The sequence below is a fragment of the Vulpes vulpes genome, chromosome 8, assembly GCF_048418805.1.
Source record: "Vulpes vulpes isolate BD-2025 chromosome 8, VulVul3, whole genome shotgun sequence".
Lineage (NCBI taxonomy): Eukaryota > Metazoa > Chordata > Mammalia > Carnivora > Canidae > Vulpes > Vulpes vulpes.
The window spans coordinates 76,523,393-76,551,270 of NC_132787.1; the positions used below are offsets into that span (position 1 = coordinate 76,523,393).

A 27,878-nucleotide genomic window follows, 5' to 3' on the forward strand; every position below is an offset into this window, starting at 1 on the left:
TTAAATTAAGCTTCGTGCTCATACTGATACAAAGCATCACATAGGACTCAAGTCTGAATAATTATTTTACATTAATCTATGCAGAAAAATAAGACCTACTTACTGCAAGATCAAGTGAGGACAGTGAATGCACAATGATACACACACTGGCCAAAGGAACTGAGAAAGTATTAGAAAACTATAAAATAGACAGAACTCAAGAAAAACTGGGTTACTGATAAATACCCAAGTTAAAGAAATTCTGTATTCAAAGTGATGGAGGGATGGGGAAGAAGACTACATATTTGCTTGCGTATATGTTGTTGCTATTTTTTTATTCTCTTCTGGGACACACCATAAACTACTAACAGTGTTTACTTTTTGCATATGAGGGGCAGACGTGGGGGAAATGTGGCAAATGGAAAATAGTACTTTACCTTTTTATGTGTTCCAACTTCTGAAACATATTAAAATACCATTTGAAAAAAGACATTTAAAAAATATTCTTTTTTAGATATTTTAAATTGTACATTTAAAATGACCACTAGATGGCAATTGTTCTTCATTGATCTGCCACCATAAAGTATTCATGCAACAAAAAAATTAAAGCTAGGTGAAGAAGTCTTAGAAACTTCCTGAAAGCTTGAGCACCTGATTAGCTTAATAAGGATATGTAAATTCTTAACATTTTTCAATAAAAAAGGTAACAATCTCTACAATGGGGAAAAAATCAGGATTTTAGGAACACTCCCCACTTCCCCGAGTTCTCTAAACCCCTACACAACATGAATATCTGCGTGTTTTCTATCTTTAAATATCAACCTCCACATTTAGCAATTTTAATAGGCCATCTCAGATGCTATTTGTATAACAATGGGGTAGAAATTATAAACAATGTTTTTTTGGTATTTTAACATATATAATTTTTCTCTGTTCTCAAATCTATCTCCAATCTATAAGATTCAAGATATGTCAAATATTCTCTATGCCTCAGGTAACAGACAGAAGCCCTATTGAATTAAGAGCCTTGGCAAGATCCTGGATGGATGGCATTAGTGTCAATATTAGGAGGTGAGGGACACTTTGAGGACAGCTGTGGGGGTATAGAGAGGGCCCTAGCAATATCACCATCATCTGACTTATCTTTTGGTGTTCTGTATAGGAGTTAGCTTGGAAAAAACAAAACAAAACAAAACAGTGCCATTACTAAGAACAAACTTGAAAACCTCTGCCAGGGTATGCCACAAGCAAAAACTGAAATGGGATACTAATTTCATCTTCCCCGAGAGAGGTGTGAGGTGTAGACATCCAGCATGAGTAAAACACCTCTCTGGGAAGTCTCACATGTGTAATCAAGACCAAACTACAAGGTACTAACTACAAAATAAAAATAAATTAAAAATAAAAATCTAATCATAAACACCTACTAGAATAGCTAAAGGAAATAATACTGACAATATCAAGTGTTTAGGAGGATGCTGAGCAACTGGATTGCTCCTTTGTTGGTGGTGGGAATAAAAAATGGTATGGCCACTCTGGAGGGGTTTGACAGCATCTTTTGAAATTAAAGATAGATTTATATAACTCAGCAATCCCCCTCCCAGGTATTTACCCAAGAGAAATTAAATTATCTGCTTACATGAACACTTATACATGAATGTTTATAGCAACTGTATTTGCAGTTGCCAAAAACTAGAAAGAATCCAAATGTCCCTCAACTGGGGACAAAAGTGTGGTATAGCCATACAATGTGCTACTGAGTAATAAAAAGGAGTGAACTACTGGTACACACAACCACTTGAAGAGATCTCAAAGATTCTGTGTTGAGTAGGAAAAAAGTGAATTTCAAGAAATCACATATGGTGCCAACTTTATGACATTCTCAAAATGACAAATGATAGCAATGAAGAATACATCGGTGGCCACCAGTGGGTAGAGTGATGGGGAGAATCTGACTCTAAAGGAGAAACCTAGGAAGTTCCTATGGTGATGGAAGAGTTCCATGTCCTGATTGTGTTGGTAGCTACACAAAACTATATGCGTGAATGACACACACTTATATGCACACACACACACACACATACACACAAATAGATGTCCTCTCAAAAGATGTGAACAAACATTTCACAAAAGAGATATACAAATGGCCAATAAGCGCACAAAAAAAGTGCTCAGTGACGCTAGTCACCATGGAGATGGAAATGAAAACCACAATGAGATACCACCATATACCCACCTGAATGGCTAAAAAAAAAAAAATTTTAATAGCAAAATAATATGTTAACAAGAATGTAGAGCAACCAAAACTCCCATAATTTGTTGTGAACATATATAATGACACAATCATTTTGGGGAAAGGTCTGTCAGTCAATTTCTCATAAATTAAACATATACCTAACTTTATGATTTAACAATTATACTCCTAGATATTTACCAAAGAGAAACCAAATGCTCACAAAATTCTTATAGTAGAAGGTTCATATCACCTTTACTCATAATAGTCCCAAACTGGAAACAACCCAAGTATCCATCACTAAGAGAACAGAGAAAAAAACCTGTATAGTCATGGAAAAGAATACTGCTTAGCAATAAAAATGAATGTACTAGTGATACACATACATGACATCTATTAAACCTAGAAAACATTATGCTGAGCTCTCTTGAATCACTTGCTCTTCAGGAAACCAGCCGCCATGATATGAGGACACCCAAGTAACTTTATCAAGAGGTCCACACAGGGAGAAACTGAGGCCTCCTGCCAACAGCCATGTGGGTGGACCATGTTGAGAGTGAATCTTTCAGCCACAGTTAAGCCTTTATATGACTTCAGACCTGACCAACATCCTACCTGCAACCTCATGACAGACCCAGAGCCACCTATCTAAGATGCTCTGAAATTCCTGACCCACAGAAACCAGGTGAGATAATACACATTACCATTTATGATGCTAAGTTTTGAGGTAATTTGTTATGTATCAATAGAGAATACACAAGGTATTGTCATACAATATTGTATGACAATACCTTGTGTATTCATCCCCCCCTACACACAACTGATGGGCATGAACTAGTATCTTACTTTTACACATTTTAATAATAATGTAATATACCAAAAAAAAATAATGTAATATACCAAGAACAAGGCATAAATCATAAAATTATAGCCTAATGAATTCTCACAAGGAAAGCACACCTGTACAATCCCTACCCAAGTCAAGGAGAATCACATTACATCTCCAGCACACAGAGTCACCCTTCTCCAGAATCTCAGCACACAGAGTCTCTCTATCAATCATTACTCCCTCTCTCCTGCCCACTGCTAGCTGCTCTCATGACTTGGAACTCTGTAAATTATTTTTGACTGCTTTTGAATATTAAAGAACTGGGATTAGACCTTATGTATTCTTTCGTGTCTCACTTCTTTTGCTCAACACGGCTAATAAGATTCATCTTTGGTGTCTACCGTAGCTGTAAATCATTCATTTTCACTGCTATAGAAGATTAAATCGAATTAGCATACCACCAAAAATATGCTGAGTGAACATACTGTGCGATTTCACATACATTAAATTCTAAAACTGACAAAATTAAAATATAGTAGGAAAAAAAACAGAACAGTGGTTCCTCTGGGAGAGTTCCCATATACCCCTCAGAAGGTTCCCCATATTGTTAACATCTTACATAACCCTGGCGCGTTTGTCAAAACTAAGAAAGCAGCATTGGTTCATTACTATTCCCTAAAATCTAGACTTCATTCGAATTTTTGTACTTCTTCCACCAGTGTCCTGTTTCCATTCCAGGATCCCATCCAAGATGCCACACTGCGTTTTGTTGACATGATTTTTTAGCATCCTCTGATTTGTGACAGTTCCTCAATCTTCCCATGTTTTTCATCACTTCGACACTTTTGAAAAGCATTGGTCATGTATTTTGTTGAATATCCTTCAGTTTGGCTTGTCTGGTATTTCTCTCATGTCCAGACAGAGGTTATGGGTTTTTGGGAACTCTCTGTGTTATCTTCACAGTTTTTTTTTGTAAATTGAAAATTATTCCAAAATTAAAAGTCCATTTTGAAAAGAAATAAGAAAGAAGGCAACAGTATCAACAACAAAAAAGTTCTTTTGCACTTTTTGAAAAACCTTTTAAAAACCCAACCAATAAAAAACCACTTTAAAGAAGTGGTTTGTGTATCTTTTTTTTTCCTCAAAATCAGTTTGGGTGTAATAGAAAGTGCATCTTCATACACCAAATTTGAATGCCTTCCTGATAAGAAATATCCATGGTGCCCAGTCTTGGACCATCACGTGATTCTAGGCAGCAACCATGTTGCTGGAATGAATTCGGACAAGAACTTGAAAATCAACTCTGATTTCCCAGCATGGCTCTGCTTCAGTAACCTGTACCATCATCCTGGTCCCTTTTATAATTTTGCTTTAGGAGACATCTCCAGCTGGGCCCAGGATAAACTCCCCCATCAATCTCTTCTTGTTGAAAATGGCAAAAATCAAAATGCTCATCTTCATTAGAAAGTGAGGTACAACCTGGCTGCCAAGCACTCACACAAATGAAAGGAGGTGGTGAAGAACAGATCCCCTGAGGCAGTGAGCAGAGAAACCCTCGTCTTCTAGCAAATACCACAGCTACCTCACAACCTGACCTCCCACCTCCAGAGCCTCCGCCCACCCCTGTGAGCCCCTGCACAGCCTGGATGACCTAACCCTGAGTGGAAACAGAAACCATTGAATCATCCTGTGGTAACTGTCAAAGACTATGGGCTCTGAACCTACAAGGGTGACAGAAAATACTAAGGGAGGGTTTTCTAAGCACTGCGGTTTTAATTGTAGCTGTGAAGTTCACTCAACCACAGAGATGTACACTTACTTCTGATTGGCAAAGTCTAGGCAAGTAGCTTGAGGAAGGCATGAAGATCGAGAGAAAGGAAGGAAGAGGAAGAAAAGATCCTCTCAGTCAGAGACAAAAGCCATCAGGAATCCCTGACAGGAGGAACTTCTAATCCACACACCACATCCTTGGCTTGCCAGGCAGTGACTGAACCTCTCAGTCCTCTCTTTCTGCCTTCCTTCCCCAGCTTGCATCAAGCATCCCCGCCACCTTAAACACAAGGAACTCAAAACAAGTCAGGCCTGTTCCTACCCCACAGGAGCTCAGACTCTAGCCTAGAAGACACAAGGGTAGATGGAGGGTCCCCAAACAATGTGATACAATAAAATGTCACACATTATCATTAGCCCTCAAGAGGCCAGAGCCTGTTGTTGCCTCCCCAGGGATGGCATAGTTGTTTTCTGGAATAGAAAGCTTCCAGTTTCTATTTTACTATTCCGGTTTACTATTTTACTATTCAAGTAAGGGTGTTTACCCTTACTTGGTGCTGCAGGGGCTATGAGAAGGCAGAGGAGCAAGCTTGGTCTCTCTGCACAATCCACTGAGAAGTGGGGTGTCTGTGGCAGGGAGAAGTCCTCAGGAGGGATGGAGCAGGGAGGGGATGTAAGGAGAAAGGGTGGAAGAGACTAGGAAGTAGAGGGAGAAATGTGGCCAGATGAGCAGAGGACAGAAACAGATTAAATCTCCCAAGACAAAAATACAAACTTTCAACAAACTCAGACAGGCTTCCTCACTAGGTAAAGGTATGTGTGGCAGACACTGCTTCTGACTCTTCCTCCCCCCACCACCCCGACCCAACCCCAGGATTCTGAGGGTTCTGCATCCACTCAGCCTAAGGAGCAATTCCTGAAAGACCCAGGCTACTATCGTGGTGATCCTAACCTCCAGGACAGCATCTGGCGTAGAAATGAGACTTGATACTTCAAACATAGAGGGTTATATTTTTAGCGTGCATGAAGCTGAAATAGCACAAGAGAGGTTAGCTGAGAAACAGAAATTAGTGTGCGGTGCCACTTAACTCAGTTTAACTGGAGGAGCCTAGAACTGTGGTCTACAGATATAACCAGGCCTTGGCTCTCTCCTAAGGCCATGCTTTGCCCATGGAATGGCGGATTCTGCAATCAAGCCAGGCCTCGTGTTTCCTGTTGGTCAACCAAAGGGTGTTTTTGATAGAACACCAGTACACACAGGTTGCAGGGATCTAGAGTGGAAATCTCTCATCTTCAACAAGCACCCATTCAACTATGTAGGAAGCACCCTCAGTGGGTCAAGCGATATGCACAGGAGCCAGGGGCCCCTGCTAGACCCTGAAAGCCTCCTCGCCACTCCTGTCCATTTACAAGTAAATGGGAACTGGGAAGGTAGACACGGAGATTCCCTCAGGGGCTAATTACAACTGAGACATCAAGGCCTGAGATTCATGAAGGTTCAAGAAGAGGTTAAGTCAGTACTCACCCATGGCAGCCAGGGAGCGGTGGGGGGAGCACGTGGGAAGGCGGGGATGCTGGGAGTCCACAGCCCTCTCAGTAAGCCCACAGATAGTGTCTAAATAACCAGAGGTTTCCACATGGTCCATAAAGTCATCATTAAGAACAGAAAGACAAGGGCAGCCCGGGTGGCTCAGCGTCTTAGGGCTGCCTTCAGCCCAGGGTGTGATCCTGGATGACCCAGGATCGAGTCCCATGTCCGACTCCCTGCATGGAGCCTGCTTCTCCCTCTGCCTCGTGTCTCTGCCTCTCTCTGTGTCTCTTATGAATAAATAAATAAAATCTTTAAAAAAAAATGAACAGAAAGACAACTAATCAGAGGCCGTTGCTTGGCTCAAATGTCATCACTTGTCCACAGTCATAATCATGTAAGACCTTTTCTCATCTCCTGGATTCAATTAACTGGCAAAGTGTTATTTATGGAGAGAGGACAGAGAATAAATGCTGTCAACTTTGACATTTTAAGTTAGTGATGGAGAGAAGTGAACTTAAAAAGACCAGAGATACTATCATAACTCGGCACAACACAAGGTGAATAAAAAATAAATATGCACCCTATTAGGAGGTTGCAGGAGAATCTCAACAGCTTTGCAGAGAGAGAAGGGGACAGAGGCTGGACAGACCAAAGTGGTGGGCAGCCATAGTCCATTATCCTCTTAGGCTCGGGCCATTGCTGGGATTGAACTGCTCCCCAGACTATGGGAAGGTTCTCTGAGAGCAGCTCGCAGTTCAGAGATCTCACAACACAGTAAGAATGGGTTCAGTTAGAAACTGGGCTCAGGAATCCTCAGAAATTTCGACAGTTCCTCCTGAAGCAGTGAGGAATAAGTGCCCATATGCCCTAATGTCTTTACACAAACATTGGTCCCATGCACGTATAACATTTGCTTTTGCAATCAGTCAGCAAGTCCCCACCCAGAAAAGCCAAGATACTGCTCATCTTCAGATCAAAATCATGCCAACAAGGAGAGGGAAGCTCAACTTCTCATTTAAGGCAGAGTCATAGCTTCCCAGGGCCTCTTCCATGACATACTTCAATTCCTACAAACATCCAGAGACTAAGGGAAAAGCCAACAATGGGTGCCTAGCACCTTAGTCTGGCCGGCACGCATTTCCCCTTCTCTGAGCCCTATCACCCCACTTTTTCTTTAGCAGTCTCCCATTTGCTCCACCAACCACATGGTTCTCATTGATGGTCCTATGCCCCAGTGCCTACTTCAAGGAAAGCCAATGGCAACAACCAGCTGGCTGGTGAGGGTGGCCTGGGCCAGGCTGGATGCCAAGTGAGGCCCTCTCTTCCCACTTGGCTGCTGAGCCCAAAGCTCTGATGGCCACAAGGGGGACAGGACCTGTCTGGATGTGAAGAGAGCAGAGCCTGGGATTCCTGGCAGCATCACCCATGAGCCTGAATTCCAGCCACCACGCCTAGAGCCAATGCAAGCTGCATATTCTCTCTACAACTAAAACAAGAGTGACTATCCATATGGGCCAATCAAGAACTGGAGAGAAACTAACAGCAGACAAGCAATAGTAGTAACATATTGGCAGGTAGAAAGTGAACAGGCAAGTGCACAGGTAGCTGACTTAGCAGAACAGAGAATGGTAGGTTTATAAGGCTGAGAAGCCAACCAGCTAGTGCAACAGAACTCCACTAAGACTTGGGAATTGGAGGCTCTAGGCACCTCTGACGGCTCCAAGTCCCTGCCCAAGCCCATCAAAGCCTGGGGGTTCACTGTCAGGAGAATGAGGGCAATAGAGAGGCCCCACACCAAAAACAGAGAGGCCAGAGGGAGACCCCTCAGCCTCAGGCCCCACTTACCATACACAAGGCTTAACCAAACCTCACAGATGGCCTGCATATCATGGGCAGCTTTGACAACTTCCCAGCAGATGACCATAAAGTGACTTGTTGTAACAAAATCAAAGTTAGCAAGTATTTTCCAGCAAATGGAAGTCAAATGTCTTGGGAGAGGAGTGTTTTCTAATCAGCCTAAAGTCACATAGGGAGGAGCACTGCTCATGATCACTTCTGGCAGCCAGGATTAGGACCTGCCGGTCCTTCATTCACCACCCACCATTCCTCAGGAAACCCAAAGAGTCATCTCTGGAGAAATTAATTCAGTCTAAAAACAGTTAAACTGATCTGCCACTGAAAAGACTATTCTTATGATGAGGGAAGCTTGTGGCCAACACCCCTGCCTGTTTATAATCAGCATTTTACTTATTTACTTTGCTACTATAATGAGCAAATGCCCAAGGTGAATTAGACATTTAAGGAAAGCCTCTAACACAAAAGAGAGAAGTCAAAAGTACAAATCCAAAAAAAAAGGGGGGGGGAGGGGGGAGGCAAAGGAAACAAAGCAGAGAACAGAAAAGAACATCTCAAAAAATAAGAGATTTTGCAACAGAAAACAACAGGCGCTATTAAAAAAAGGAACAGGGGCACCTGGGTGGCTCAGTGGTTGAGTGTCTGCCTTCGGTTTAGAGTGTGATCCCAGGGCCCTGGGATCGAGTTCCGCATGGAGCTCCCCGCAGGGAGCCTGCTTCTCCCTCTGCCTGTGTCTCTGCCTTTCCCTCTGTGTCTCTCATGAGTAAATAAAATCTTTTTTTTAAATCCTAAAAATATAATTCTCTCGTATTCTTTCTCAGGAAGCTATTAAATGAAAGACTATTCTGATTATCCATAGTTGTGTAACAATGTACCCCAAAACTTAGCAGCTTAAAATAGCAATGCATTAATATTCTCATTATGCTTTATATCAGGAATTTGGACACACAGGAACAAGTAGGGATGGCTTGTCTCTCCCTCACAATGTCTGGGATCCCAGCTCAGATGACTTCACAGCTGGGTGCTAGAGCAGTTGGGAATGGGTTGGCAACTCTTTACCTCTCTCTCTGCAGCCTCTCTCCATGGACTAGTTTGGGTATCCTCACAACATGGCAGCTACAGGCTAGTAGACCTTTTTACGTGGTAGCTCCAGATGTCAGGAGACAGGAAATGAAAGGTACCAGTCTCTTCAGGGCTGAGTCCTGAAACTGGCACACTGTAACTACAGCCATATCCTGTTGGCCAAAGCAGTCACAAAGCCACCCAGATTCAAGGAGAGAGAACACAATCACACCTCTCAGCAAGAGTAGCATTAAGGAATTTGTGGCCACCTCCATTCCCCCAGAAAGGGTAACCGAGAAAGAAAGCCCGGGAAAAGTGACTTGACTACAGAGGAGATGCAAAGAAAATTCTCAACATAACACTGAAGAGAGGTGTAGAAAGCCAGTCCAGGGACCCCTGGGTGACTCAGCGGTTGAGCGGCTGCCTTCAGCTCAGGTCATGATCCCGGGGTCCTGGGATTGAGTCCTGCATTGGGCTCCCCATAGGGAGCCCACTTCTCCCTCTGCCTGTGTCTCTCCCTCTCTCTGTGGGTCTCTCATGAATAAATAAATAAAATCTAAGAGAAAGAAAGAAAGAAAGAAAGAAAGAAAGAAAGAAAGAAAGCAAGCTAGTCCACATGGAAACCCCAGTAGGAGGTCTCCAGGATAATTGTGCTCTTTGTGGGGTTTGGGGGGCGGGAGGGGGCATGGAAGGGGAACTGCCAATTACCTGACTGGTTTGACCAGGTTGAGAGGAGTGTAATAGTTCTATCCCAAAGTGTGGGGTCAGTGAGTGATAAGTTTATAGAAAACAGCAATTGAGTAAAGGGAGAAACTGCTATCTCCAAGGAAAATAAAAAGTTGTAAAAGAAAGGTAATGAAATAGGATATGTCATGGGGCATGGCTGGGAATAATATTTATAGAGTCATAACAATGTGAACGCTGGATACTGATTTAAATAAAAATGGTGACATGCTAATATTCAGAGACTAGGGAAAGAAAGTGGTGCAATAGTGAGAATCTTCCCTTTCTATTATAGTGAGTCAAGAAGTGGCCGTTTGAGCATATTTATTTAGGAATATGGAGGTCGATAACATAAGAATCTGGTTAAACAATCTGGTTCTCTGCTTTATTGTGATTACTGGGACACACACCTCACCCATGGGTCTCCATCCATGAGAAAGACACACTGCAGTGGTGGGAAACGTGAAGAGAATGTGTAAGATTACTACCAGAAATAGATGGAAGAGTAGGCTCAGAGCCTGATCGACAAAACAACCACTGCATTTTGAGAAGGAAAGATACCTCCTACTCCATTCTCTGCGCCTTCTCCTGCAGGGGCAATGATTCCATCTCCCCCTAGTCTCCAGGTCCTCCTTGCCATGTATGATGCCAGCACTCCCTATGGGGGTCCCTGCCATGATGCCAAAGATGGGCCCTCCTCCTCCTGGAATAATGCCAGTGATGGGACCTGCTCCTGAAATGAGGCTGCCTAAGGGAGGCCACATGCCAATGATGCCGGGGCCCCCTGTAATGAGATTTCCCACCTGCCTGCCTGCCCTGTGATGGTGCTCACTCAGTCAATAATGACTCGACCAGACAGATTAGGAGAGATGGGAATCATTTATGCCTATTTTATATTACTTGTTCTATTTCACCAGATCACAGTGCTGTGACTCTGGGTGTTTTCTAACTACATGAAAAAGGAAGACTTGCTCCCCCTTCCTATTCAAAGAGGGAATAATTTTGGTAGGGGAGTAGTGGGACTTAAAAAAAAAAAGCAATTTTCATTTGTATTATGAAATGTGAAAATAAAATTGTGAACTGTTTAAGTTTTTAAAAAAAGAATGTTCATACATCACACCAACGAAAATAAGAATCAAATTGTAAAAGAATAAGCAGTAGAATAAAATAAACAGCACGATCCTCTTTATAGAAAGACATAACGTTCACGTCTGTATGAACTCATAGAAAAATAGAAAAAGAAGCAGGAAAAAACCCTACAACACACTAAAGTATGAAAAGTGGTTGGGGGATCAAATGTCCATCTATGAATGAATGGAAAAACAAAATGTGGTATACCCTCACAATGGAGCATTATTCAGCCTTAAAAAGAAATGAGATTCTGACACATACTATGACATGGATGGACCTTGAGAACATTACCCTAAGTGAAATGAGCCAAATGCCAATGCCAATACTCTAAGTGAAATGAGCCAAATGCCAATGACAAATATTGTATGATTCCACTTATATGAGTTTCCCTGAACAGTCAAGAGAGAGAAAATAGAAATAGGTGGTTGCCAGGGGCTGGCAGGGAGGGAGGATTGGGGCACTGTTGTTTAATGGGTACAGAATTTCTATCTGGGAAGATGAAGAAGTTCTGGAGATGATAGTGGTGGTTGCACAGGAAATGAGTATACTTCATGCCACAGAGCTGTACACTTAACAATTATTAAAGTGGTAAATTTGATCATATGTACATTTTACTACAGTGAACAAAGTAGTTGGGGAGGGGATGATTTAGGAAAGCTTAAAGTTTTCTATATTATTTGGCTTTTTACAATGAGAACGTCTTCATGAATACTTGTATATGTGAATAAGATTTAGGGGAAAAACCATCAACAGTCAGGAGGAGAAATGTGCATTGTTCTAAGGAAGGAAAGCCAAAGAAGTAGAGAGAAAGCAGGAGTGATGGGAGCCAGCACAGCAAAACCAGGGAGCCTCATAGCAGGGCAGGGAGAAGGTCTTAGGAGACCAACCATATCAAATGGGGCTTTGTAGATTGTTTTCTTGAGGATGTGTGCCATGCCTTTACATGTGCACACCAATCCACCAGCCTGGCCCTTAGGAAAGGGCTCCAGTTTGCCAAGAAAAAAATTCAAAAATATTTTAAAAGCTTGTCTCATTTCAGATGTTGCTTTTAAGCATTCCCTGCAAACCCCAGTGGGGAACCCTGAGTCTCCCCAAATCCTCCTGCTGTCACAACAAACAGCGCGCTGTCACATGGCCCTCAATAACCAGGGCAAAATCCTCAGGACCTGGGGGACTCTTTAACAGAATGGAAGTGTGGAATCAGTCTGGTAAGCCAGACTTTAGGAGAGAGGGCAAGCCATTCCTTAGGAGGGGAACCTGGACTGTGCTCACACCATACCTGGGAGCAGAGTGTCCACAGTAAACCCGTGCTGAGGAGGTAGCCATTAGGTACACGGAAATTACACAATCTTTGTTCTTTTGGCAGAAAACTATTTTGTGGCCTCTCATGTCGTGGGAGTGCCTGACCCTGTACAAACTTCCCACAGTACACACACAGCACTCACAGAACCTTGTGGCCACAAACCCCACCCCACCCCACAACACCCACTTTAACTTCAAAGGCCTGGGGAGGAAGACTAGTCATAGGAGATGCAACATTGCCTCAGTGAACCAGTGAATGGAGAAATTTTATTTCTGGTCTCCTATGGAGCGTTCTATTCCAGCAGAATGTTAAAACACCAAGAAATCAGGATCAGTGTCTTCTAACACATGATAAGATCAAATCTGAGAGTACAGTGTGACCTATCAAATAGGTATCAGAATCTTGAATCACTTGGGGAAAACGATATGAAATTTAGTCTAGCCTCTTGTTACAACTCCAAATTTATGAAATCAATAAACAGACACTGGAAAGAATGGAAAAGTGTTTGTTAAGATAATGGAGGGTTTTTTTTTTTTTCTTTTTTGGTGCTTTTTTTGGTGAGTTTTTTTGTTGGGGGTGGGTGGGGCGGGGGGACTGGTGTCACAGCACAGCCAGCATCACTGAACACCTATTCATCAGTTTCTCATCTCAGCTGCTCACCTAGCAGCACAGATACTATCCCCATCCTGTGGGTGAGCAAATGTCAGCTCAGTAAGGTAGAATGACTTGATGGTGAGCATAGGGGAAATAAGCTACCTGCTGCTGGTGTGCCTCTCCCTCGATGCCTATGCAAGTTGTGCAATTCACAAGGAAGTACCTTTTGCTTGGCCCAGGTCATCAGTTAGAATATTAGAATTCTGTTCCCTATTTTAAACTGCAGTTCCCTAAATTGCAAAGGGCAAAGAGATGACAACCCAGGAACTACACTCAGAAGACGGAGAAATACAGGAACAGATTTCTGTCAAGATGTGAGACAGGGCTATGGCAGAAAGAAGTATAACTCAAAGGACCTCTTTGCACTCTTAAGAACTACTGAGGCCTCCACACAAAAACCGGCACACAGATGTTTCTAGTAGCTTTATTCATAACTGCCAAAACTCAGAAGCAGCCAAGATGCCCTTCGTAGGTGAACGTAGAAATAAACTGTGGCTCATCCAGACGATGAAATATTATTCGGCACTAAAAAGAAAGGAGCTATCAGGCCGCAAAAAGGCATAGAGGAAGCTTCAATGCATATTACTAAGTGAAAGAAGCTAATCTGAAAAGACTATATACTGTATGACTCCAGCCATGTGATATTCTGGAAAAGGCAAACCCGTAGAGGAAAAAGTTCAATGGTTGCCAGGGGTGAATTGTAGGAAAAGATGAATAAGCAAAGCACAGATCTTTAGGGCAGTGAAAATGCTCTGTATAATACACCGTAATGATGTATGCATGTCACTGTATATTTGTCCAAAACCATAGAATGGACAGTGCCAAGAGTGAGCCCTAATGTAACTAGGGACTTGGGGTGATCATGATGTTCAATCTTGGTAAAAGAAAAATGTATCATTCTGGTGGGTGATGTTGATAATGAGGGAGACTATGCATGTATGGGGGTAGGCAGTATATGGAAAATCTCTATACTTTTAATTTTGTTGTAAACCTAAAATGGCTCTAGAAAAAAAATAAACTCAAAAAAATTATTGAGGCCCCCAAATATTTATTGTTATACCATATTAGAAATTATGACAAAATATTTGAATATATATTATCATTTGAAAATAACTAATAAACTCATTATTTTCAGTGAGAAAACTATATTTTCCAACCCCTCCCCCCCAAAAATTTAGTGATAAGAGTGGGCATTATTCTGCATTTTTACAAATCCCTTTAATTGGAGGAATTAATAGAAGATAGCTGACTTTTCATATCTGCTTCTGCATTTAACCTTTTGGGATATTATATAGGGGAATGGGAATGAAAAGGCCAATAACATGTTAGTATCATTATAAAATTGGTTTTAACTTTGAATCTCCTGAAACGGTCTTGGGTGCCCCTGGACCATACTTTGAGAGCCATGACATAAATGAATTATGTATGAAGCAGAGGGAAAGAGAAGCAGGGAAGACATTCCAGGACACAGCTTGGTCTTACACATTTCACTTTTCACCTTCCCTAAATCCACCCCCTTCCAGGGCAGGAACCCTGACTTCTTCTGCAAGGGCAAGGCATCTCTCAGCCTCAGCCCAGCTCATTCTTGAGCGATAAGCTAAACGTGGGCTGACTGGGCACGGGCTAACAAGTTAATCCTCCTTTGCAACACACTGGCGTTTCATTAATGAAGTCTTAAGCCAAAAATAAGGGTGGGCTCTCCAGACTGCCCGCGAAGGGGTCAGCTGCCCTGCCCAGCGGAGCACAGGAGAAAGAGCCCCAGGGGGACACACATGCTGAGTTCTGGTCCCGACCGCTGGTCACCGAGTACTCCTCTCCACGTGTCAACTTGAGAAGCACCAGCCCCTCTGCCCACTTCTCAGGGCTGTCGTGGCCTCAAATGATGTAGACTTGAGCCCCCCTACATCCAAAGTCCCCCCACTGCATTCCAGCTGTGCACTCGGCACCCCCCCGCCCCCGCCCCCGTGCTCTTCGGTGGCCTCTGCGAGCCTGCCCCACCCCGGACATCCAGATATGTCCTGTGCAGGGCCAGTGCATCCCCGTGCCGGGAAAATGTGCACTCCTCCGGGCAGGCACCACCGGGCCGACGCTGTCCTGCGGGGTCCGCGCACCTGCTCGGGCGCACCCGCTCCGGACCCTGCGGCACGGTGGCCCGGGGCGCCGTCCACGCCCACCGCATCCCTGTCTGCCCCTTCTCCCACCACCCGGTGTGGGACGCGAGAGGCGGGCGCTCAGGCAACTGAGGTCCAGGAGCAGAGCCCCACCCTCCACCCGCGAGTCCCGGAGGAGCACCACGCCTGCCGCTGCGGGGCCCAGCCCTGCACCCCGACTCCGGGCGGAGCGAGCTGGGCGGGCGGAGGCCACCCTCCCTGCGGGCGCGTTAAGTGGGCGGCCGTGGGCGGGCCCGCACCTCTGGGGAGGAGAGTCATCATCTGCACGGGGTAGGGCGGCGCTGCCTCGCCCTGGCCGGGAGCGCCCCGGAGCGCCCCGGAGCGCGCGGGGACCGAGGGGACCGAGGGGACCGAGGGGACACGGCCAGCCGGCCCGGCGGCGACACGGTACCTGTGGCGGAAGAGCGGGCTGCCGCCCAGGAGCGTGCTGAGCTCGCTCTTAAGGCTCCAGAACTCGCCGTCCAGGTAGCGGTGCAGGGACGAGTCCCCGAGCCCCGGGACGGGGGTCGGCTCCATCGCGCGGCAGTGCCTCTGGCTTTGCTTGGGGGGCCCCGGAGCCACTTCCCTCCGCGCCTCCGCCCCGCTGCCCGCACGTGGGGCCCCGGCGAGCGCGCTCTCTTATCCGCGAGCGCTGCGCAGCCTGTCTCCTCCCTCCTCATCTTCTTGTCCCCTCCCCCCACCCCACCCCTCGCGAGCCGACCTCCCCCCCACACACACTCTGCTTCCTGGGCACAAGGGACGAGCTGTCCAGGAAGTCGGGGCTCCTATCGTGGTCTCCTCTCGCCCTCCCCAGGAAGCTCAGTCTACTGCCTTGCCCTGGAACTTTAGTTTCTACCACTCGTGTCCTATACTCCATTGTGCCTCCAGTCTGTGGGCGCACAGGAAGCAAGTGTTAGAACCCTAGAGAGAGAGTTGGTCAGGTGGATGTGGGCACGGGAAGCCCTGGCTGCTCAGAGCCAAGACATTTTACTCAGCAGATCTTGCATGCCAGCCTCTTAGCCGATTCCCGGGATGCAAGACGATCTGGTCCCACTCAGGCTCCGGCTCAGCTGCAGCTCAGCTCGATTCCCTGCTGCCCCCAAACTGGGCATTACAGTGAACTTTAATATGATTTGTAATCTGGGGGTAGCCCAGGCCTGCAGCCACTGCAGGGCAGAGTAGTTGGGAGATGCAGACAGAACAGGACACTGAACACGAACACTAAACTCATCTCCCAGGCCCCTCCTTTTGTTGTGGGGAGTAGGAAACTTAGTGGTGATTCCTTATCCCTTTTCTCTGCAGAACTCTCACATATTGTATTGATTCTCCTTTTAAATACAAAGGAAATGTTAGCTCTTCCCTTACAAGGAGGTGACCTGCGGGGTGGGGGTGGGGGGTGAAGCAGTCGGTATTGATTCTGTCCACTGTCATTAGGTGAGTAGAGAACTTGTCTATCAGTCTTCTGTGGCTGTGTGACAAATGACCACAAACTGAGTGGCTGAAGACAACACAGATGTATTCTCTTATAGTTCCAGAGGTCAGAAGTCAAACATGGATCTTGCAGGACTGAAATCAAGGTGTTAGTGGACCTAGACTCCTTGGAGGCTCCAAGTGGGAGGATAGAGTGTTGGGGGAGGGGGAGTCTCTTTCCTTATCTTTTCCAGCTTCTAGAAGCTACTTGAATTGGTTGGGTCTTGGCTCCTTCCTTCTTCCATTTTCAGTGTTTTCTATTGCTCATTCCCTCCTTCTGACTTGATCTTCTTGCCTCCTCTTATAAGGACTCTTGTGATTATATTTGGCCGCCCAGATAATCTAGGGTAATCTCTATCTTAAAATCAGTAGTTTAATCACACCGGCAACATCCCTTTTCCCACATCAGACAGCATACAGCTTCTGGGGATTAGGACATGAACATCTTTGGTGGGCCTTTATTCTGTCTACCATGCCATCTGTACAGCCACAAGTAACAATATCCAACCAAATGTGATAGATAAAAGTGTTTTCTCCTATAACGGGGGAAGCCTGGAGGTAGGAGAGTGCCAAAGTCTAGTTCAGTAGCTCTACCCAGGGACCATGTTTTCTTTCTATCCTTCTGTTCTGTCCTTTCTTGCTGTGCTATCTTTATTTATTTATTTTTAATTTGTCTCCTCTCAGTCATAATGTGGATACTCAAGCTCTAAGCAACACATGATGCCAGGCAGAAGGAGAGTCAAGATAGCATAGTAGCAAGAAACAACCCCCAAACTATTCCAGGTGTGCTGTGGCCACAACCACCCCCAAACCTTAGAGTTTTTAAAGATAAGAATTTATTTCTCATTCATGGCACATGAGTGTTCTCTTCCATGTTCCCTCACTCCAGATCCCAGCAGACAGGACAGCCACCATCATGTGGCCACAAAGGCTCTTAGAGCAGCCAGCTGGAAATGACTTATGTAATCTCCACTCACAATCCTTTGGCCAGTACAGTTCACTCTTGACTCTATGGGAGAAGGGAAGTACCATTCTGGACATGCCCAGATACCCAACACCCAAAATAATCTGTGAGCAGCAGTAGTGACGACTAAATTTGCCCTTTGTGCCCACGAGTGACTACTAAATCTAGCCAAATATTTGTCTCACTCTCCCTTCTATGGACAAAATACACTCTCCACTCCTCAATGGAGGCAACCAAATTCCCATAGTATCACAAAATCAAATTCCAGGCCAGTGGGGGATGCACAGTTGTCTCTCCATCAAGTCAGGGTGTGGTTCCTTTTGACTCAGAGATCTATAAGCAAAAAACATGTTACGAAATGCATGCAGCTTGAATGAGGAAAAAAAAAATCTTTGTTGTTATAAGCCACTAAGATTTTTTTTGGAGCATTGTTTGTTACCCACCTGCAACCTAGTCTATCCTAGAAGCTACTGGAAAAATGTTGCTTTGAAATTTAAAAAAAAAAAAAATGTGCTTAGGGATTAGGAGGGGCAGTGAGGATGCTATTAACCAAAACCAGACAGAAGAAAGTTCATGTTAGGAAGTGTCAAACATTTGATAAAACTGTACCCGACAGACACATAGCTAATGAATTCCCTGCTCCAGGAGAGGATGTGGGGAAGACAGTGTCATCATTGTCTGTTCTGGCTCCTGGCTGCTATTGGCTATGTTTGACAAACTACTATAAGAAAGAGATGAACTTAGAAATAGCTGAGAAGTTTGCAATCAGGGGTGAAAGGGAATAGAGAGAGTCCACAAATCCGGGGACTTTCAGAGTTGGAAGAGGCAACTGCTCCCCAAATCCTTTCAGTAAAAGATGAAACAGAAGTGTTTTGACCAACAAAGGCCAATTAAAACTTAGAAAACTCTACCTCTACTCTTTGCCACTTATGACAAGAGTCTGCCATACACCCCTGTTAAGACCTCTGGATGGATTTTTGGGGTTCTCAGCAAGTTACCTGTCACTCTGGGGCCTGTCAGACCTGGCAACCCCCATCTGAAGCATCACTGGCCCAGCATCAGAGTACGAAATTAGGTCAAATGGACCACCGGCTTGAAAAGGTACCCCAGAAGTGACAAGCACCACCCTGCTCACAGGGCACACCTACTCCAAGTGACAGAAAAGTGTAGCCCTCCCAGGTCCCCAGAGGAGGGAAAATCAACAGTACTTGCCAACCTGCTCTAAGGAATCTTCTAGAACCTGTGAATCTTTGAAGGAATTTTTCAGGGAAAGTTGTCAAATTAATGCCCACTGTATTGTTTTCCAGGACTGCCTTAACAAATTTCCACAAACTGTGTAGCTTAAAACGGCAGATACTTATTCTTGGTCCTTGAAAGCCAGAAGTGGTCAGAAATCAAGGTGTCAGCAATGTGCCCTGTTCCTTCTGAAGATTCAACGGAAGAATCCTTCCTTGTCTCTTGCTAGATTCTGGTGGCTCCTGGCAATCCGTGATATGCCTTGGCTTATAGTTGCAACACTTGAATTTCTGCCTCCAAGGTCACATGACCTACCCTTTGTATCTCTGTGTTTTCCAATCTCCTTCTCCTTATGAAGACACGAGTTACTGAAGTTAGGCCCACCCTAACCCAGTATGACCCCATCTTAACTTGATTACAGCTGCAAAGACCCTATTTCCAAATAAAGTCACATTCTGAGGTTCCAGGTAGACATGAACTTTTGAGGAACACTATTCAACCCAGCATACCTATCCAAAACCAATCGCCAAAAACATGAGAAAGGAATGGAAGAAAATGACCACTAACAGCTTAAATAACTGGTTTTCACATTGGCTGCACATTTAGAGTAACCTTGGGTTTTTTTTAAAGGCTTGGTAGTGGACACACATGCTAAATAAATGAAACCAATTTCTAGAGATAGACACTAGGCATCTGTATTTTTTTAACCCCTGCCCCTAAGGTGATTCTAATGTATAGCCGGTGTCTTAGACTGGTGGTTCACAGCCTTGCTGCACAGCAGATGGTGACATGATTAGGACAATTGATAAAATTTAAACGAGGTGAATTAAATTATATTCTATCATTATTAATTTCCTGATTTGGCTAATTGTACTGTGTAAATATATACATGAATGTTCTTGTTTTTAAGAATGCAAATTGAAGTATTAAGGGGTAGAAGGGTAACTTTCTCCAAATAAGTCAGGAAAAAGCTGTGTGTATGTATGTATATAAACACATTATTTGGGGGCACCTGAGTGGCTCAGTGTTTGAGCATCCCCCTCAGGCCTTTGCCTGAGGCCATGATACCAGTGTCCTGGGATCCAGTCCCTCATCAGGCTCCCTGCAAGGAAACTATTTCTCCCTCTGCCTGTGTCTCTGCCTCTCTCTGTGTCTCTCATGGATAAATAAATAAAATCTTAAAAAAAAAAAAACCCACACATTTGTGTAAATCTAGGTAATGCATGTATGTGTGTACACACATGTACATATATATATTATACACACACACACACAAAGAGAGAGATGATGGAAGGCAGGGAGGGAGAAGACATAAAATGTGGCTCCTCTAGATTATAATGCTAAGTGAAAGAAGAGAAAGATAAATACCATATGATTTTACTCACGTGGGGAATTTAATGAACAAAACAGAGGAACAAAGGAAAAAAAGAGAGAGAGGCAAACCAAAAAACAGACTCTTAACTCTAGAGAACAAACTAGTGGTTACCAAAGGGGAAGTGGGGGGGGGGGGATAGGAGGTATAGGTGATGGAGATCAAAGAGTATTTCATGATGAGAAAAAAAAAAAAACGCCCCCTCCCCTCGGACTGTCTGGGTGAGCCAGGACTTTCTCAGTTGTAAGTAATAAAAAACAATTTGAACTCTCTTCAGCAAAATGGAAGTGTATTGGTTCCCAAAATATAAGGCAGGCTTGGGCATCACAACTGGGGAAGGGCAGGGGTAGGGCTGGTATCAGAGAGCTGGGACCAGCTGCTCCAAGTCCACCAGTGCTCTCTCCTCCCCCTCTCCTTCCTTCTCTACCTTTCCCTCTCCACAGCAGCCTACTCTTCAGGGTGGCTTTAAGTCCTTTACCAAGGAGAAAAAAGCTGAGGCAAGAGCTAGGGTCCCCGCAGCTGGGCCTCAGAGGGAAATAAAGGAACCCAGCGGTCACAGGCCTCTGACAAAGATGCACTGATCCACTACGGACTGGGGATGGCATTTAGATTTGTGCCCAGGGGGCTACCCTATAGCCCTAGATCCTCCATACAAGAGGGAGGCCATAAACCATGGCCGGCTTTACTTTGTGCTGCTCTCAGACCCTTGGCCCTTTTTTGAGAGGTTGGCCCTCAGCTAGAACATTTGAAGAGCATTTCCCACATGGGGTGGTTCTTTGGATCTTGACACAGCCAGGTTTCTTTAGCTCCTTCTACAGATGAGTGACTATAATGTTAACTGACTTGCCCAAGGGCACACTGCTCTCCAGGGCAGAGGATCCAGGGCTTTTATGACTCTAAGTCACCCCCTACATCCCACTCTACCCAGACAGGACTGACTGACCCATGGGCCTCGGTGAATTTTATGGATGCCTTTTTTTATGGAGGCTTGGGGCAAGAACATTACAATCCAAGGCTCAGGGTTCTGAGTAAGACACAGACTGTTCTCAGGGGACTTCAGCTTGTTTTGTCGAAATCATGGAACCATATAATATCTGTGCTGGGAGGGAGCACCCTGGAACTTGTCCAGACAGTCCTTTCTTTTTGGATGAGGACACTGCAGGGCATGACCTCTAATGGAGTAGTCTGGCCACCATGCTAAAATTTGAGGAGGGAAATGGGGCAGTTTGGGAAGCTGATTTATAGCGTCCCACATGCTGCCCAGTTCTTCCCAATCTGAGTACTTCAGAAGACCCAGTACCGGTACTAGCTCAGAACTACCTGACCCTTACATCACCTGCTGATGCAGAACCTTGACCCCCTGATAAGCCCCTCCTTCCTATCTTGCCAAGGGTTCTGGGGGCCCTGTGGAGTCTCTCCCATGTGACCAGGAGCAGGTCTGCTGCCTCCCACATTGGACAGTCTGACCCTGCCTGGATGGTATGTGGAGAAGAGAGCCAGGAGACACGGTTTCCCTTTATGTTGTTACCTTGTAAACAGGGCCCTCCAAAAAAAACCCAAACAAACAAACAAACCAGGGCCCTCCACCATAGCTTGCAATGGGGAAAGCAGATTTTCCTTACTGCCTCTCTTACCTCAGGAGCTAGACATGTGTCTAGGGGAAGGGAAGGGATCCCAGAAAGATCCCAGAAACAACCACCACACTGTCCTCAGGAGTGCCCTTCCCTCCAAAGACCCATGGCTTCATTACAGGGTCACCTCTGATGAGGTGCCTGCCTCATCTGCCTCCTTTTCCCCCAGGACAAAGTCTGCAAAGAGACTCGGTGGGCTCCTGGAGTCTTTGCCACTGCACAGGGAGCAGTGGCACATGCTGGGAATGCCCATAGCAGACAATCTAACATCAGGGGCTGCAGGCTTGATTCCCATGGATCCCCATTTTTGGAAACAATCAAGCTGTGACCTGTGATGGTGTCTTTCCCTGTCTCCCCAGAGCAAGACTGAGGAGCAAGACTCAGTTCTGAGGCCAGCTCGATTTTCCATATCCCTCCTCCAAGAGACAAATTCCTGGTCCAAGGCTAAGCTTCCCTCTGCGAATTCCACGGTTCCTCCCATGGAGGATTTTCTCAGTGTGTTGCCATGCAGGGACTGCCAGATGTACCACTGTGAAAAAAGCAAGTGAGCATGGCTCCTGGGTGGCTCAGTCGGTTAAGCCTCCAACTCTTGTTTTCCACTCAGGTTGTGATCTCAGGGTCATGATATCGAGGCCAAGGCCAGAATCTGTGCTCAGCCAGGACTCTGTGCTCAGCGGGGATACTGCTGGAGATTCTCTCTCCCTTTCCCACTGCCCACCAATATGTCCACCCCTACTTGCACAAGTAAGGACCAATGTGTAAAATCTGACATCTTTTGTGTAATAGGAGGAATGTGTATATTGTACTCTTATTTATATTTTCAAAAAGAAATAAGGATAAACCAAAAGGTAATAAAATTGTTACCTATAGAAGGAGGGAGGGTATGGGGATGGAAGGTAAGCCTCTCTGAATATACCTTTTTTTATAAACTTGATTTTGAAACTTGGTAAATGTTATATAACTTTAAAACATTAAATCTGGGCAGCCCTGGTGGCTCAGCGGTTTAGCGCCGCCTACAGCCCAGGGCATGATTCTGGAGACCTGGGATGGAGTCCCATGTCAGGCTCCCTGCATGGAGCCTGCATCTCCCTCTGCCTGTGTCTCTGCCTCTCTCTCTTTCCTCTCTGTGTATTCTCATGAATAAATAAATAAAATCTTAAAAAAAAATAAAAATAAACATTAAATCTAACAGGAAAAAAAAGCAGTCCCTAAAAACCAAAAGCAAACTGAAACAAACATACTTGACTCCATTTCAAGTTAGTGGCATAACCACAAGAGAAAATTATTTTAATTAATCTTAAATTCATTACTTTGACTATACAGCCCACTAGAAATACAGCCCAATAAAGGCAAAAGAACTACAGTTGACCCTTGAATATCACAAGGGCTAGAGGTACCGACCCTACCATGCACTTGAAAATCTATGTACAACTTTTTCACTCTCCCAAAATTTAACTACTAATAACTCCCTTTTGACCAGAAGCATTACTGATAACTTTATAAAGAGTTGATTAACACATATCTTGTATATGTATTATATACTGTATTCTTACAATAAATTAACCATAAGATGTTATTAAGAAAATCATAAGGAAAGTAAACTTAGAATACTGTATACATGCTTATTTTATTAAATTTTATTATTATTTACCAATACTGATGTTATTATTTATTATTATATGTGAAATCCAAGATCTGAAACTCTTGTTAATGCCTTTTAGTCAAAGACAACTAGGAACAAGATTAGGCTTGCTGGCTCACTGCCATAAGAGTGACAGCATACTATGGGGAATTGGGAGGCATCTCCCCAAGAAATGTTAGGAAGAACTTATTACAGGATTTGGGCTTGTGTTAGGTGATTGGGAGGGAGGGGATCAAGGAAGCAGGCATTTGCTCTGGATTGGGTGCTGTTAAGGAAGCATGTGTAATTCCATCTGTGGCTTTGTTTGGTATGAACATTCTTTAAAATGGTTCCTAGAACACTATAGCTTGGTTATTAGTGCCACCTCTTGGCTATCATGAGCTGCTTTTTTCTTTCTCCCATTGAAGAAACTAAGTTCATAAGGGAAAGATGATGTGACTAGCTGACCTGCATTCCACCAAAGGCTGGGTAACTTTCCTCAGATGTCCTGACCTGTCAGAACTTCATTTACCTGCCTTGAAAAACTGGTGTTAGGAAAACAAATAGCATTTAGAAGTTAATACTTGGGGTAAGAGAAATGTGGCCAAACTGGGGAGTTTTTTGGAGTTTGTATTAGTTTTCTAGAACCAATTAGTTTTGGGGATAATAGAGTATCCCAGCCTGGGTGGCTTAAGCAACAGAAATGTTACTTTTTCACAGTTCTAGAGGTATCATCAGATTGGTTCCTTCTAAAGGCCATGAAGGAAGGACCTGTCCCAGGTCTCTCTCCTTGGCTTATAGATGGCAATCTTCTCCCACCTCCTCACACTGTCTTCCCTCTGCACATGTCTGTGTCCAAATTTCTTCTTCTCAAGACATCAGTCATACTGGACTGGGGCCCACCCCAATCACCTTATTTTAACTCAAATACCTCCCTAAAGACCTATCTCTAGTATGACCAGATTCTAAAGTCCTGGGGGTTAGGATTTCAATATCTGAATTGGCAAAGGGTGAAGCACAATTCAGCCCAGAACAGTCTCTTTGACTTCTGTGGAGATGGAGCTAACCTACCAGAAAAGCTAACACAAATAGAAGAGGTTATTCTGTTTTCTAAAACTATTTTTTTTTTTCAGTTTCCAAATGCCATGAAGGCACAATGACCACACAATAGGCATGGTGGTATCCATGACTGGTATATCTAATAGCCATTCCAGCCTCTTTTCTGTTGGGCTTCTGGACAGACTTGTTCTTTTCATCATTCCTCTAAGAATGAGTCACAAGGAGGTTATATTCAGAAGATGCCAAAGAGAATCACCACTTAGTGATTGGGTCACTAGTTGCAGCTCTGGGTCAGCAGTTTGCAGTGTGCAGCTCAAGTGACCCCATTCACTTCCAGCAGTTTTCCAATTTCCTTTTCAAAGTGACAGAGAGCACAGAGTGACAGAGTGACAGAGAGCTCTGCTTGCTAAGAACTGACTGTCCAGACATTTGTTGGTTGTCTTCTCAGCCATTTAACTTCCCAAACCCCTGACTTTCTCTGGGTATATATCCATGTGATTCAGAGGAGGCTTCAGGGGAAGGCATGTGACCTAACCAATGCAGAGTGACACAGGACATTTGGTAGATTACTTGGCCCTATGTAGTACATGAGACCAGGAACTCCTGCAATAGTTTTGCTACTGTAAAGGAACTCAGCCCAAGGCAAAGTCAAAGAAGAGGTGGTGGAGTGGAGAGGACAGCAGAGGAAAAGTGTAAGAATCCTGATCAAATTGCACCTAAAACCCACATACTTATGGATTCTTCAGTTACATGAGCCACTAAGTTCTTACTGTTGTTAAGTGAGCTTGATTTGGGTTTTCTGGGTTTTTAAAAAAGATTTTATTTGTTTGTTTGTTTGTTTGTTTGTTTGATTGATTGATAGAGAGCAGGGGGAGGGACAGAAGGAGAGAGAAAATTTCAAGCAGACTCTGTCCTGAGCAGGGAGCCTGACAAAAGGCTCAATCTCACGACTCTGAAATCATGACCTGAGCTGAAAATAAAAGTCAGACACTTAACTGACTGAGCCATCCAGGCACCCATAGGTTTTCTATTAATTGTGACTCAAAGTATCTGGATAGATTTATAAGCTTCTCTGTAAAATCACTGATGTTTACTGTTGTCACTGCCAAGTATGCATCAATTACCATACTGTGACAAATTCATTAATGTCCAAGAGAAGGGATACTGTCCAAGATGCACTTTCAGAAAAATTAAAGAGGCTATCAAGTGGGAATAAGGATAACAAAATAGATTTCCATGGAGTTTGAATAAATCTCAAATTTTCAGTGTCATTAAAATCCTTGCCAAGCCAAGTGGGTCTAAGCAGGATATGTATATAACATATATCCAGGGATATAGAAACGGCTAAAGAATGAGAAAATACTGACAAGGCTGAAACCATGAGAATGCAAGTCTGGGAACTTTTAAGTGGCTACTATAGGAAATATTTAATATGAATACAGGAAATGATTGTAAAAAGGTTCATTGTTTCCTGTTGGGGTTAATTTTACTTCAAATATCCTCATTTTTCACCTCCTAAGTATGTGAACCAAATAAAAAGCTTCTCTCAGAATGCTGGTGCAAAGCCCAAGAGGACACTGAAATCCAAAGGTCAGAGATAATCAGGAAAATGGATTGGAGGAGATGTTAATGGTTCAAGATAGTCAGGAAGCCAAAATGGAATAGTTAAAAAAAAAAAAAAAAAGTGGGGTCATCATTTAAGTGTCTTTTTAGACAGAAGGCCGAAGACCTCTCCAAGAGAGAAGCAGAAAAAAAGCAGCATTACCCAGTCTTTCAAACATTTAGCCTATGGAAAGGGCCTAGGCAATCTAATACAGCACAGAAATTGCAAAGTGCAACAGATGGAAAGGCGAGTCAGTTGTATTAATGAAATGAAAGAAGTGTCTCATAGTCAAAAGTGTAATGTAGTACATCAGTATGCAAAAGCAAAGAGACTACAAAGATACAAGGATACGAGATGACAATGTAAGAGTGACAACAGAAACAGTGACTACAGCAGTAGCAGGCAAGGCAGAGAGCCTTATATGATAGAAATACAACTTAGGTAAATGCTAACAGAGGCTGAGCAGCCACTTTAAGTTAATGTGTACCTAAGAACATTACTTTCCTCAGTAGACCAGGCATTATCAATTCAGGGAGATTAGATCCGCAAACCCAAACCTAACATTCAAAATTTCACATGCTTGTAAGGATTCCAGCTGCCCAGAAGCCACATTTATCCAGGAGACTGATCCCTGAACACCAAGGAACTCCAATGTTTTCCTTGTCCCTTTTAAAATTTTTCTCTTCCTTGTTCATTTTGCACAAAAACTTGCCTCACACGCCTCACAGTTCTCTGGACTCTTGAGGATGGAGACTGCATGCTTCCTGAAGTCTTAAAGTCTGGATCACCTAAATTGTTTTCATCATCTTAATACTGTATGTGTGTGTAAATTAAGCATCTGGTAAACCAGGCTACCAATAACTCATGGTATCACTTCAGTTTCCTTGTGCCATTCCCTTGTTTAAGAAAGGATAGGCTGGGATCCCTGGGTGGCGCAGTGGTTTAGCACCTGCCTTTGGCCCAGGGTGCGATCCTGGAGACCTGGGATCAAATCCCACGTTGGGCTCCCGGAGCATGGAGCCTGCTTCTCCCTCTGCCTAGTCTCTCTGCCTTTCTCTCTCTGTGTGACTATCATATTTAAAATAAAAAAAAAAAAAAAAAAAGGAGAGGCTGAAGGACCTAATTCAGACAAGAATTTTATCAGTGCTTAGCTATGTAAACATCTGTCAGGACTGTCTCCAAAACTGATGCTTTTAAATCACTAAATCTGAGCCTTGATTTAACTCTTTTCTCTAGCTTGGGAAGTGTCCAGCTCTTTGAAGAGTTGGAAGCAAATCCAATCTGAGCAAGAACACCAACTGGTTACCAATTTCATAAGAGGACAGAATTGCTGTCCTGAAAGTACTGATATTATAAAGTACAGAAGCTATTAACACTAATGAAATTCTGAGCTTATGCTCAAACATGCACATCACTTTATGGTATAATAAAAATTTGTCTGGTCTTTGACCTGGGTTCCTGGAAGATCTTCAAAAGCCCTTGGAATTCTCTAAGTAATAGGATGTTTTGTTTTGCCAACGAGGTGACTCATGATGGGTCTCCAGACAGCTTTAGGATGGGGGTCGAATGTGTAATGTAGTACACTTTGGTCAGCACAAAGATGAACCAACTGATTAGAAGATTGAGGCTTGGAGCCACAGGATATTAACCAGTCCTTGCAACCTCGAGAGAAGAGGGTAGGTTGGAGATTGAGTTCACTTACA

At 44.0% G+C, this 27,878-nt stretch overlaps 1 protein-coding gene and 1 pseudogene across 5 annotated transcripts in view; one reads left to right on the top strand and one right to left on the bottom strand.

Annotated features, from left to right (window-relative positions):
• The window catches only part of ACOXL (acyl-CoA oxidase like), a 348,114-nt gene extending 332,198 nt beyond the window's left edge, over nt 1-15,916 (bottom strand). For 4 of the 5 annotated variants that reach the window (XM_072767158.1, XM_072767157.1, XM_072767160.1 and 1 more), the window contains exon 1: nt 15,632-15,882. In XM_072767158.1, the coding sequence (XP_072623259.1) occupies nt 15,632-15,756 (125 nt within the window). In that variant the 5' untranslated portion in view covers nt 15,757-15,882. Of the gene's footprint in view, nt 1-15,631 lie in introns of all 5 variants that reach the window. The other variant, XM_072767161.1, reaches the window with a different exon arrangement.
• On the top strand, nt 5,987-10,913 carry LOC112916852 (uncharacterized; annotated as a pseudogene).
• Nucleotides 15,917-27,878: the final 11,962 nt, after the last annotated feature.